Source organism: Acipenser ruthenus, chromosome 56 (assembly GCF_902713425.1).
Source record: "Acipenser ruthenus chromosome 56, fAciRut3.2 maternal haplotype, whole genome shotgun sequence".
Classification (NCBI taxonomy): Eukaryota; Metazoa; Chordata; class Actinopteri; order Acipenseriformes; family Acipenseridae; genus Acipenser; species Acipenser ruthenus.
Genome location: NC_081244.1, coordinates 6,382,097 through 6,395,794, shown reverse-complemented (window position 1 = coordinate 6,395,794; position 13,698 = coordinate 6,382,097). Strand labels below are relative to the sequence as shown.

The window sequence follows — 13,698 nt, the reverse complement described above, 5'->3', positions numbered from 1 at the left end:
GTGATCGGGGTGAAACGTGAAGTTTGTTTGGACTGCTTCCCGTGTGTCTTTTTTTTTTTTTTTTTTTTTTTTAATGTATTTATACTTTGGCTACCCCCATAAAAAAACCGAACGCATTACATTTTGCTTTACAGATATTAGCAGTTCAAACACGTACCAGCTTCACCCAGGTCACATGACAGGGCTTGTTTCTTCTGAGCACATTACGTCAGACGTCGCACGCCCCGCTTAAAGATGGAGGAATACGCGAGAGAACCATGGTAATGTAAACAGGATGGGAGAGCGTCGTGTCATTTCGACACGAACTTACTTCATTTATTCATAAACTGGCTGGCATTAAGAACCAAGTCATTTTTTTTTATTTAAAAAAAACCCAGACACAAGCTCTGAGTATTTAAATGTGAGTCCGTTGCCATAACAATATAGCTGAAGAGGAAGTAATTTAAATAACACGATGGCAGTTAACAGATGCGGACAATGGCGCTTAATTAGGTGTAATTAACACTAATATTTTTATTTCGTGTTTTACTGATGGTTACCCCCACACTTAAACGCACTAATTATTACCGTTACAGCAGGTAGCGTGGTTATAACACACAAGTATACAACTTATCTTTCCCTTATCAAAGGGAATTACTTACCAAGCAACACAGGTAGCCTAACCTACGTACACACACAAGAGCGGCTATATTATTATTATTATTATTATTATTATTATTATTATTATTATTATTTCTTAGCAGAAGCCCTTATCCAGGGCGACTTACAATTGCTACAAGATATCACATTATTTTTACATACAATTCCCCATTTATACAGTTGGGTTTTTACTGGAGCAATCTAGGTAAAGTTCCTTGCTCAAGGGTACAGCAGCAGTGTCCCCCCACCTGGGATTGAACCCACGACCCTCCGGTCAAGAGTCCAGAGTCCTGACCTCTACTCCACACTGCTGCCCGTTTGATATACAGTACACAATTATTCAAATCAATTTAAACTATTTTTTATGAACCACCTATTAAAAAAAAAACCAAAAAACAAAACATTATATATATATATATATATAAATGTTAATCTGCTGCATTAAATCACATCACCGTATTTTATTTTTGTTGTCAGTGCAATTCAGTACATGTTCACATGTCACTGCTGTATAGTTAGGCGTATAGCGTTACCCTTATAAAAGTGTCCCATAGTATTAAAAGCATAGCACAGTGTAATAAAGCACAGGTAAGCACTGTAAAGAATAGCGTGGTATGATGCCTGGTTCATGATACAGCTTCTTGCAACTCATCGGATTTCATTGCCCTTTAAATTATTAATAACTATTAATAATTATTGATAGGGAACAGTAATAGCCAGTGGACAACAATGTGCCTTTCTTAATTACACAAGGTCTCAAGAGGAGAGTTTAAACAACAACCAGCAAACCATCTGATGTATTAAATGTAGATTTTAACCCTCCTTTACCCCCTCTCCCTCTCTCTCTGACTCCCCTACTCCCTCTACCTCGCTCCCTCTCCCACTTTCCATCCTCCTTCCCCTCCTCTGTCCCCCTCCTCCTCCTCCTCCCCCCGTCCCCCCCTCTCTCCCCTGTCCCCCGTCCCCCCTCTCTCCCCTGTCCCCTGTCCCCCGTCCCCCCCTCTCTCCCCTGTCCCCCGTCCCCCCTCTCTCCCCTGTCCCCCGTCCCCCCTCTCCCCTGTCCCCCGTCCCCCGTCCCCCCTCTCTCCCCTGTCCCCCGTCCCCCGTACCCCCCTCTCCCCCCTCTCTCCCCTGTCCCCCGTCCCCCGTCCCCCCTCTCTCCCCCTCGCAGCCCCTGGAGGATTGTAGATGACTGTGGCGGCGCTTTCACAATGGGAGTGATCGGGGGGGGCGTCTTCCAGTCCATCAAGGGCTTCAGAAACGCACCCGTCGTAAGTCTATTTATTGATTTGTTTAACCCAGGAGATTTATTCATTGCCGTGGCTTTTGTTTTTGAGATTAAGAAGTCTTTGATCGATTTCTCTCTCTCTCGCTGTCTGTCTCGGATTGCTGCAGGGAGTCCGTCACAGACTCAGAGGCAGTGTGAACGCAGTGAGGATCCGTGCTCCACAAATCGGGGGTGAGTGTTAGGACTCGCCAGAACTACAACTCCCATCATGCCTTCCTTTTCTGAGGCAGCACAATACTGCAGAATTAACAGCGCCATTTTTTTTCCTCTCTCAGGTAGTTTTGCAGTGTGGGGTGGGCTGTTCTCCACTATAGACTGTGGTCTGGTGAAGCTCAGAGGAAAAGAGGATCCCTGGAACTCAATCTCTAGTGGGGCTCTCACTGGAGCGATACTGGCAGCGCGCAGTGAGTCACAATGATGCAGTGCAGACATACAGAGATGCACACGCACACAGTATCAGGCCATGCTTTCTAATGAAGACCCTGTAGTGCAGAGTGGCTGGCTCTCCTTGCTGTGTGTCTCTGTGTGTTTGTAATGAAGACCCTGTAGTGCAGAGTGGCTGGCTCTCCTTGCTGTGTGTCTCTGTGTGTTTGTAATGAAGACCCTGTAAGTGCAGAGTGGCTGTCTCTCCTTACTGTGTGTCTCTGTGTGTTTGTAATGAAGACCCTGTAGTGCAGAGTGGCTGGCTCTCCTTACTGTGTGTCTCTGTGTGTTTGTAATGAAGACCCTGTAGTGCAGAGTGGCTGTCTCTCCTTGCTGTGTGTCTCTGTGTGTTTGTAATGAAGACCCTGTAGTGCAGAGTGGCTGTCTCTCCTTGCTGTGTGTCTCTGTGTGTTTGTAATGAAGACCCTGGATTTCCAGACGGACTCTTCTCACTCTACCCCTGTGTTCCCAGGCGGCCCCCTCGCCATGGTGGGTTCTGCGATGATGGGGGGGGTTCTCCTGGCTCTGATTGAGGGGGTGGGCATCCTGCTGACCAGATACACCGCGCAGCAGTTTCACAACCGTGAGCACCTCCACCACCTGTCTGTCTGTGTGTCTGTGTGTCTGTCTGTCTGTGTGTCTGTCTGTCTGTCTGTCTGTCTGTCTGTCTGTCTGTAACCAGCCTCTCGTTTTCCTTCCTATCCCTCCCCTCTCTCTGACTCCAGTAGTCTCTGCTATAGGAACGCCTCCTAAGAGAACACTTCGCCTCAGGGAACATTCTTGTGGTGAAACACATTTCACCCCCCCCACTGTAAATGTTCTGGCTAAAGGAACAGGAACTTCGCTTAAAAGAACACTTTTTTGGCACAGGCAGCGATTCGTTCACAACGGATGCTGTACTGTTCTGTAAACTGATAACTCATCATCATCAAACTTAAATTAAAATAGTTTATTCAGTCTTTTCAAAAGCGACTTGTCACCGCGAGAGTGTCTTGAGGGACACCGACTGGTTTATTTGATATTTCCTGAAGCGCCGTCATATCATTGCCTTGTTTTGTATTCGGATTTCCACGACTGCCCCTCATCCCTACAAACTGGCATGAGAACAAAATGGCAAAACGTGCCGCTGTTTCTCTTGCTGCAGTTTGTGTAGGGCTGCTGTGTTCATTTAGTTTGACAGTTACTTTATTAACGTTAGTTTGTCTGTTACTTTATAGTTTTATTAACATACGCTTGCCTGTTGCTTTTCTCTGACTTCTTCAGTTCATTTCATATGTTGATGCACGTGTGTCATGAGAAGTGATCCATATGTATTGATTTATTTATTGATTCATATCGGTGTCTTGGAGAACGCCGCTTGCTTCCCGAGGCGTGTTCTCTCAGTCGGAGATGACTCTTATTAGACTGTGGTCTGGTGATTGATCTCTGGCCCCACCTCTCTCCTCTTTCTCTGACTGTCCTCCTTCACCCCCTCCTCTGTCAAGTTATAAAGACACAGCAGAAACTTTAGTCTGCTTTACATAGTTTCTCAAAAGTTTATTTTCAATTAAGTACAAAAAAAAAAACCACTTAATTTTTTTAAGTAATTGTATTCTTCTCCTTGCTCTCTTTCACACAGCGAACCCGTTTGGAGACGACCCAAACCAGCTCCCCCCCAAGGACCAGCAGCAAGGGTACCAGTACCAATAGAACCGGACCATTGGACCCAAGCAAGCACACAGATACATTGGAGTAGCCGGGCAGCAGTGTGGAGTAGCGGTTAGGGCTCTGGACTCTTGACCGGAGGGTCGTGGGTTCAATCCCTAGTGGGGGACACTGCTGCTGTACCCTTGAGCAAGGTACTTTACCTAGATTGCTCCAATAAAAACCCAACTGTATAAATGATTAATTGTATGTAAAAATAATGTGATATCTGTATAATGTGAAATAATGTATAATGTGATATGTTGTAACAAATTGTAAGTCGCCCTGGATAAGGGCGTCTGCTAAGAAATAAATAATAATAATAATAATTGAGGATCTGAATACCAGGCACTCAGAATCCCTTCATAGACTCACCAGAGAGGAAGCTAGCTTCCCATGAACAATTCTCTGGCTTCGATTAGCACGGGAATTTTAAAACAGAACTTTAATAGAAAACGACAGGTAGCAGTTTAAAAAAAATAATAATAATAAAACTAGAGAATTCAAAGAACAATACTTGGGAAAAGTCTTAAGTATGTAATGTGTGGAGTGAATGTAGACAACAGCCCTGCATTGTGAAATACTGAGCTGTGCCTCCTAAACGCTGCTTAGCAAGGAGTCGACTACAGCAAAGATCCAGCTCAAGATCCAGGTGGGGGTGGGGGTGGGGGTGGGTGGGGGTGATGTGCAAACATTCTAGCTGTGTGTACTGTATTTGTTTAGCAACAGAACTTGCAATAAAACATGTTATTTAAAAGTGCTGCAAAATATATATAATAAAGTATCATATTGTTTTATAACTGGGTACGATTCATTGAACAGATGGCTACAGGCTGGTTAACGTTAACCCACTAGCGCCACCTATCCCCCCAGATTGGAATATGCTTTACAATCTTCCCTATGCTTTACCAGACCTCTCTGTGCTTTACAATGCTTCCCTATGCTTTACCAGACCTCTCTGTGCTTTACAATGCTTCCCTGTGCTTTACCAGACCTCTCTGTGCTTTACAATGCTTCCCTATGCTTTACCTCTCTGTGCTTTACAATGCTTCCCTATGCTTTGCCTCTCTGTGCTTTACAATGCTTCCCTATGCTTTACCAGACCTCTCTGTGCTTTACAATGCTTCCCTATGCTTTACCAGACCTCTCTGTGCTTTACAATGCTTCCCTGTGCTTTACCAGACCTCTCTGTGCTTTACAATGCTTCCCTATGCTTTACCTCTCTGTGCTTTACAATGCTTCCCTATGCTTTGCCTCTCTGTGCTTTACAATGCTTCCCTATGCTTTACCAGAGCTCTCTGTGCTTTACAATGCTTCCCTATGCTTTACCAGAGCTCTCTGTGCTTTACAATGTTTCCCTATGCTTTACCAGACCTCTCTGTGCTTTACAATGCTTCCCTATGCTTTACCAGACCTCTCTGTGCTTTACTATGCCTCAGTGTGACTATTATACTGGTATGCAAATTGATATACAAATGGCAACAGATCTGGAAATAGAAACCAGATTAGAGAGTAGTAGTAAGACATGGCATCGTGTTAGATCTGGTAGAATCACTTTTAGTGTGTTCAAGCAAGTGTGTAGCAGACTGACGGGCTAGCTAGTAGGCTAAGAAGAGCTAAGCCTGTACAAAAGCAATATGGTATTGAGCATGAGTTTGAGGCAGTCAAAACTATGCTGCTGTTACTGGCAATAATGATCTGGGTTTGTGGTTGATCCCAGTGCATCACACCTTGGGACCTGTCCTGACAGAAAGGTGTTGGACACTGATGTTAGTCCTCAGTTTGGTTTGTTAGAGATGAACTGTCCTGATGTACAATCCTATGTAGACTGTAAGTATCTGAAGGAAAATAAAGTGGCAAACATGGGTTGAAAATAAACCATGACTGCTGGAATGAGGTGATGGGCCAAATGGCCCGGAGTGGTGCGATTTCTTTGTCCGATTACCATTTGGAAAAAAAAAAAACTACTTTGATGAAACTAAGTGGCTTGAAATGAAAACAAAGTTGGATGAATTTTACTTTTCTGTTTATTTGCCTTTCATCGAATTGACTTTTGTAACAAGACATTAGATTGTATGAATGTTTGTATTGGAAATATTACTAAACATTATCCCATAGTTATTTAAAAACTGTAAATATAAATGTTATATATATATATATATATATATATATATATATATATATATATATATATATATATATATTTCAGTGTTCCATATATTCACAAACCTGTACAAGTTCAGATGTAATGAGGATACAGCATGACATGGTACAATAATGTATTATAATGTTATTTGTATATTATCAAATGAAACACATGTTTAGTACTTGTAAGTAAATCAGAAATTACTGTTCATAAATAAAATTAGATTTGTACAGATCAACAATAAAAAAATAGCACATTAATTACAAAAACGTCATTATGTTTGTTTATCAAGGTGTGAAGAAATTAAATGAATCTCATTACGACTCCATTTGTAACGATTTGAAACAAAGAGCTTCAGCCGACAGCGAATTAAACAAAACAAAAAAACGAGGGTCCATAATTAATAAATGTAATACCACACACACCAATAAACTATATAGAAGTGAATCGCAAAGAGTTTAAGGAAAGCACACAAATAGTACAGGGAAAGGTAACAAACAATTTTAAAGTCAAGCAATGAAATAGAGATCTGGAACAGCTAATTGCTAATATGGTAAGAAAACTTTTAAGTGCACAAGTTATATATAAAAAGCTATGACACACATATCACTCATGCAAAGCAATGCCCTGAACAAATCAAGTCCAAAAATAATTCAAGTAATCCAACCGAGCAAAAAAGAAACAAGTCCAAATGCAAAACAAAATGCTTATTGCGTAGTTCATGTGCCAGTAAAACAGCAACAAGCTGTCCAAGAAATGCTCCAAAGTAGTATAGTTATTATTTAAAATAATTTTCTTGTAAATAAAATCCTGAAAGCAAACTGAAACCCATTCAGTACCTGCACACAATCCGGACTGCCATACACAAAATGGAAGAGTACAGAACACAGACCTACCTCCCTTCCCCCTCTACCTATTTAAAAAAAACTAAGGCTCATGGGAGTTCACCCCTCTTAAAGGGGAATCCCTAATTAATAGATACAATGAATAAGAAGTTGCTTGGCCAGGCATTTTAAATTATTATTATTATTCTTTGTTTATTTAGCAGAGACTAGGGTGTGTGAACTACGCATCAGCTGCAGAATCACTTACAACAATGTCTCACCCGAAAGACGGAGCACAAGGAGGCTAAGTGACTTGCTCATGGTCACATGAGTCAGTAGCTGAGGTGGGATTTGAACTGGGGACCTCCTGGTTACAAGCCCGTTTCTTTAACCACTGGACCAGGGTTAGGGTCAGGAAGACAGGGGTGTTGATACCAGGGCAGAGGCAGAGTAGGGGAATGTTGCCCTTCTTTTTGCCCGCATGCCCTTTGTCTCTACGCTTCTTGCCCATCATATCTGAGATGGCAGGATAAGAGGAACAGCTTTCTCCCACCTCCCTGGTACCAATACCGCCATCTTCCACTCCCCCCGCGGCCAGGGGCCAAAGCCCCCTCTTCAGGGCACACTGCCATCCTCTGTCTGTGGAGACACAACCAACAGGGTTAGGGTTAGAGTTCCGCCGTGCAGCTCCCCGGGGGCGGGGGGGGGGGGGACGAGCAAGTGTTCAGCCCGAGCTCGCGGAACTGCAGCCCGGCCTCATAACACCCGTGCACCCGGGGGGGACGTGCAGGTATTTTTTTCCCCCAGCAGACGGGTCCCGGCCTTACACTCGGGCAGCTCCCCGGGGAATGTTAGAGGTCGTCTAAAGTAACCGACTGCCTGGAGCGCTAAACCGGCTCCGATCGGTCAGCGGGGACCGCGGGGAGTTAGCCGTGAACGGATCCTCCTGCTGCCTTCCCGCCGAGTTTGAAAATAGCCGAGAGTTAAGCCCCGTCCCTAGCGTGGCTTCGGCAGCCTCTCGCCGCTTCAAGACGGACGGGACTCTGGTCATGTCGCAAATCACATGACCAAAATCCCGTCTGACGTGACGCGGCGGAAGGCGGCCGAAGCCACGCTAGGGACGGGGCTTAACTCTCGGCTATTTTCGCTGGCCTCCGGGGCTGCTTCTAACGGGTCTCCGCAGCGGCGCTTGTGCAGGTGTTCAGCCGAGCTCGCGGAACTCCAGCCCGGCCTCATAACACCCGTGCTCCCGGGGGGGGGGGGAAGAGCAGGTGTTCAGCCCGAGCTCGCGGAACTGCAGCCCGGCCTCTGCTCCCACTTCCCCGGGCAGGGTTCCACGGCCCCGGGGACAGCTCCAGCCTCCCCGGGCTGGCTCCCACCACCCTGGCCTCTGCTCCCACTGCCCCAGCTTGGGTTCCACGGCCCCGGGGACAGCTCCCGCCGCCCCGGACCCATAACACCCGTGCTCCCGGGGGAACACAGGACGTGCATTTAATTAATTAATCGGTGTCCCGCCGTGCAGCTCCCCGGGGGGGACGAGCAAGTGTTCAGCCCGAGCTCGCGGAACTGCAACCCGGCCTCATAACACTCGTGCACCCGGGGGGGGGGGGGACGTGCATTTAATTAATTAATTAATCACTGTTCACCCGGGACGCGGGGCCCCGGCTAACCGCCGTGCAGCTCCCCGCACTGGGCTTGTGTCCCAGGCATCCATCCCCCTGCCCTGGCCGCATCCATGGCTGGTGAAAAGGATGGAGCATCCCAAAGCCCAGCATCCGGCTGGGATGCAAGTGCAGTCCCGCTCCCAAGCTCTCCCACTCTCCAGCTCTCCCACTCTCCGTTGCAGGCACGCAGCTCCAGCTGTGGCCCATCAAAAGTGTGACTCTGGGTTAGGGTTAGGGTTAGGGTTAGGGTTAGGGTTTAGGGTTAGGGTTAGGGTTAGGGTTAGGGTTAGGGTGAGGTAGGAACTTTGTTTCCCTGAGAACTCCACACTTGGTTGGTTTTTCAGGGAAAGAAAGATGCACTGGCCATCTGGCTCTTTTTGGATTTCTTTCTTTGTTTTTTTGTGTTTTGGAGCTCCTTTTCTAGCGTAGGTCTATCGTGGAGTTTCTAATGTTCAGGCCTAGCGGGAAAGTTGTTTGTAGTTTGCTGATCCAGTCTTTTTCTCTCCATTTCCTTTCTCCGATTGTCCAGTTCTGGTTCCTCTCCAGCCCTGTAATTTTCAGAGATTCCAAGTTGTGTTGTAGAAAGTGTGCTACTAGAGGTGTTTGTGATTCTTTTTTGTGTTTGATATTATAGATGTGTTGTGTTAGTCTTACTCGGATAGTGTTGCCTGTTTCTCCAATGTAAATGGTTTTGCATGTATCGCATTGTATTGCGTAGATGCAGTTCCTGCTGTTTTGTGTAAAGGTTTGTGGAATGTTGTATGTGATGCCTGTGGATTGGCTCCGGAGGGAGGAAAGTTGCTTGAAGTGTCGTGATGCTTTTGTTGGTTTGCGATTAAGTGAAGGCAGTTTACTGGACACTAAATAGTTGGTCAAGTTTTTGTTTTTTCTGTAGGCTGAGATGATCTTGTGTCCTGTAAGAAGGTTGGTGTCTTGTAATTTGTTGGTTAGGTTTTGTTTTATCTGTGAATTAGCTGCCACACTAAAATGTGAGTAGGTAGTTATAAGTGGAATAATCTTTTTGTTGTCTCTAGGCTTTTGTTCTAAGGTTTTCCTTATTCCTCTGAGGAAGGAACGGGAGTATTATTTTGAAAATATCACTTGCCAAAAGAGACGACATGTGGCACTGTAATACAGAACATACTTTTAAATCCGGTGTGCATTGTAGCAGTGTGTGTGTGTGTGTGTGTGTGTATATATAGTAGTGTGTGTGTTTATTGTGTTCAGGTTACCTTGTGTAGCTGCTCCAGACTCTCACTGTGTGTGTGTGTGTGTAGCAGTGTGTGTGTTTATTGTGTTCAGGTTACCTTGTGTAGCTGCTCCAGACTCTCACTGTGTGTGTGTGTGTGTGTGTGTGTGTGTGTGTGTGTTTGTATATAGCAGTGTCTGTGTTTATTGTGTTCAATTTACCTTGTGTAGCTGCTCCAGACTCTCACTCTGTGTGTGTGTGTGTGTGTGTGTAAATATAGTAGTGTGTGTGTTTATTGTGTTCAGGTTACCTTGTGTAGCTGCTGCAGACTCTCACTGTGTGTGTGTGTGTGTGTGTGTAAATATAGTAGTGTGTGTGTTTATTGTGTTCAGGTTACCTTGTGTAGCTGCTGCAGACTCTCACTGTGTGTGTGTGTGTGTGTGTGTGTGTGTATATAGCAGTGTGTGTGTTTATTGTGTTCAGGTTACCTTGTGTAGCTGCTCCAGACTCTCACTGTGTGTGTGTGTGTGTGTGTGTGTGTGTGTGTGTGTGTGCGCGGGCGTGTGTGTGTGTTTGTATATAGCAGTGTGTGTGTTTATTGTGTTCAGGTTACCTTGTGTAGCTGCTCCAGACTCTCACTGTGTGTGTGTGTGTGTGTGTGTGTGTGTGTGTGTGTGTGTGCGCGGGCGTGTGTGTGTGTTTGTATATAGCAGTGTGTGTGTTTATTGTGTTCAGGTTACCTTGTGTAGCTGCTGCAGACTCTCACTGTGTGTGTGTGTGTATAGCAGTGTGTGTGTTTATTGTGTTCAGGTTACCTTGTGTAGCTGCTCCAGACTCTCACTGCGTCGGCAGGGCTGAAGTGTTTGTTTAGAAGAGCAGGCAGGCTGTGCCACACTGACCCGGGGTGAGGCGAGGAGTGAGAGGAGGGGCGAGGCGAGGGGTGAGAGGAGGGGTGAGCTGTGCTGTGCTGTGCTGTGCTGTGCTGTTCAGCCTACCTGCCAGCGCCTTGCCTTTGTAGAGGAGTCCCTGTTGATTGACAGGTATGTTGAGGCTGTCAGAGATCAGACTCCAGACTGTGGAGACCTTCTCATCCTCACAGACCTGTCAAGAGACAAGAACACACAGACACACACTGAGGGGATGAGCATTAAACACTGAAACTACATCTTCATCCTCACAGGACAGGCGAGAGACAAGAACACACACACACACACACAAAGTATCAGAGCAATCTAGCGAAGGGACGGTCGAGTATTGTCAAGAGCAAAAACACACTTTCATAAAAACTGCTGCTTTTGTATTATTATGGTCTGTATGTGTGGCATGCTATAGAAATGTATTGTGTTTTTTTCTTTTTTTGTGCTCTGTACTGTACAGTGCTTTGTGAAACGCTTGTACAAAAATCGCTATATAAATGCAATAAAAAAATAAAATAAATAAATAAATACACTGGAAGTGCTTCACATTGTCACAGAACAGTATTATGAACTTGCTCTTGGTCTACAGACATAATATTGTCTGAGAATTATTTCTCAGTCTCACAGATGAAGCGACATTTAATACAAGTGCAGAAAAAAATGTGTCAATTTAAACACAATAGCAACACTGAGGTGAAGAGACAAGCCCAACACATTTCTCTTAGAGGTAGTCGAGCAAAGCAAGAGGCGAGGACGGATACATCTGCTGGAAACGCATGGATTTGAATTTGTTTCCAGGTTCAGTATTCCCCTCACGTGTGCAGGAGTGACGGCAGGCAGAAGAACGCTGTGTGTTGTGTGTGGAGAGAGTTCGGGTGCGTTCACGACACGCAGACTTCCGTCATTCTGCGCAGAATCCGCACAGAATCGGAGCAAGTAGCCAATGAATTTTCAGAATCTTTGCAGAATCTGCGCAGACTTAGCAAAGTCTGCCTCTCGTGAACGCACCCCCTGTAGTCTTAAATCGTGGGTGACGTGATTACGAGGCACACACTGACAAACCCCACACATTGTGTGTTTTCAGTTTATATCTTGTTAAAAACAGAAAACTATATTAATTAAAACAATAAACTCCACACAAATACATAAACAACACAGTGAATTCTAATCAGAAATTACAGTTTAAGTGACTAATGTAATCAACCACCATGGATCCCAAAATGATAGATACAGATTGGCTAACATTTCAATGCTGCAGGGAACAAGAACAACAATATAAACAGCGACGCCACTCCTTCACAACTCGAACACCCAACAATAAAAAGAAATGAACACACACCCGGTGATATTAAAACCATGAAGAGGCAACAACCTCGTGTGTGCACAATAAAGCATTAGCGGGGGCAATCAGATCAATCATCCATAGCAAAAAACAACACAGCAACATTAATTTGCGGTCCTTTGTCGGACTGGGTCCGACATCATTATAGCAACGCAATAAACGCGTGTTTAGTCGTTTTTTCTCCGGAAAAAGCCGAGAAAACCATTCAATTGCCGAGTGGGAGCGACAGGAGCCGAGACAAGTCGAGAAAAAAAAAAAAAAAGGCGTATCTCATGAATAGTCATATATGGTATCAGGTATCAGATAACGGGGCGTTCATAGTAAACAAGCTGGCTGAGTGCGTCAGCGCACAGAGACTATCATGGACATTTGTAGAACTTTTTTCAGATGTTATAGTAATAAAATAATGACTTGGATCGCATTATTGAGGAGTTTGGTGATAAAACGAGTGATCCGGAGATGATCGATCGGTATGTACGACTATTATTATTATTATTATTATTATTATTATTATTATTATTATTATTATTATTATTATTTATTTCTTACATAGGTAAACGCTATAGCAAACGAAAGGGTGGGGCGGGGCTGGAGAAGCGCGAGTGCTTTGTTGATATGCAGGGCCATTTAAACCCGTTTGACTGAAAAAAAATACTTTTAAACAGCGCGTATAAAATTAACTGCGCGTGTGAAAACCTGACGTGCCTGTTGCGCACTTAATAAATGGACTGCAAAGGGTTAAAACAAACACAGAAAACGGAGGCTGGCGCGCTTTCGATTATGACAAACAAAAAGGATGAGATGAAGCCGTACAGCCAAAAAATAAGCCCCTTAAACAGGTATAAATAACAATACGGTTTTGTTTGACCTGAGGAGAATCCTCCTATTGCGATGTGAAACTCCAGGCAAGCATGGGGGCGGACATTCTGTGAAGCGCGCATGCTGACGTAGGCTTTGTTATGACCGTGAACGCGCCTGATAGAAGTCTGTGGGGACCCTGGTTTCACTGCTCGTGCTGTGCCCTGTAGCTCAATATGCAGGGGTTATTTTTTTTTTTATATAAAAAAGCCGTTTTGTGGCTTTCCAAAGACGTATCATGCGTCTGGATCGGATGTTCGTAGACAAAATGATAATTGTTTACATTTGGTCAAATACAAGATTGCATGCAGTTTCCGAACATCTCCCCCTGGTGGTTAATTGCGGTGTTTACGGCAGAATAATTCAATGGGTTTCTCCATATCCCATATATTTTCATATTACCCATAATTCAATTTGTGACACTTAACTGGAAAGGTACATATATTTAAATTATATATATATTTTTAATAATTAGAATTGTATAAAACATTGAACATATATTATCCACAAACGCCGTTTTGGTAACAATATAATATTTGAACTTATTTTAATATATAAATTAATGAGTAGTAACCCTAAATTGAATTTTACGTAGTTATACGAATTATAAATAGCTATTGGAATGATGTAATTAGCATATATCCCAATTATCCTGAATTGTAAAATTACTGATTTGTGAGGAATAAATCAAAAGTTATGTGTAATATATAGATATAGATATATAT

The 13,698-nt window shown here is 44.2% G+C and overlaps 1 protein-coding gene across 1 annotated transcript; it reads left to right on the top strand.

The window, feature by feature from the left end:
* Nucleotides 1-215: 215 nt before the first annotated feature.
* Nucleotides 216-6,104, top strand: timm17b (translocase of inner mitochondrial membrane 17 homolog B (yeast)). Its single transcript, XM_059017435.1, has 6 exons — nucleotides 216-260; nucleotides 1,811-1,910; nucleotides 2,035-2,098; nucleotides 2,203-2,331; nucleotides 2,823-2,933; nucleotides 3,969-6,104. Exons 1-6 carry the CDS (start codon nucleotides 235-237, stop codon nucleotides 4,037-4,039), a joined length of 501 nt encoding a protein of 166 aa, XP_058873418.1. The 5' UTR covers nucleotides 216-234; the 3' UTR covers nucleotides 4,040-6,104.
* The last annotated feature ends 7,594 nt before the right edge of the window (nucleotides 6,105-13,698 follow it).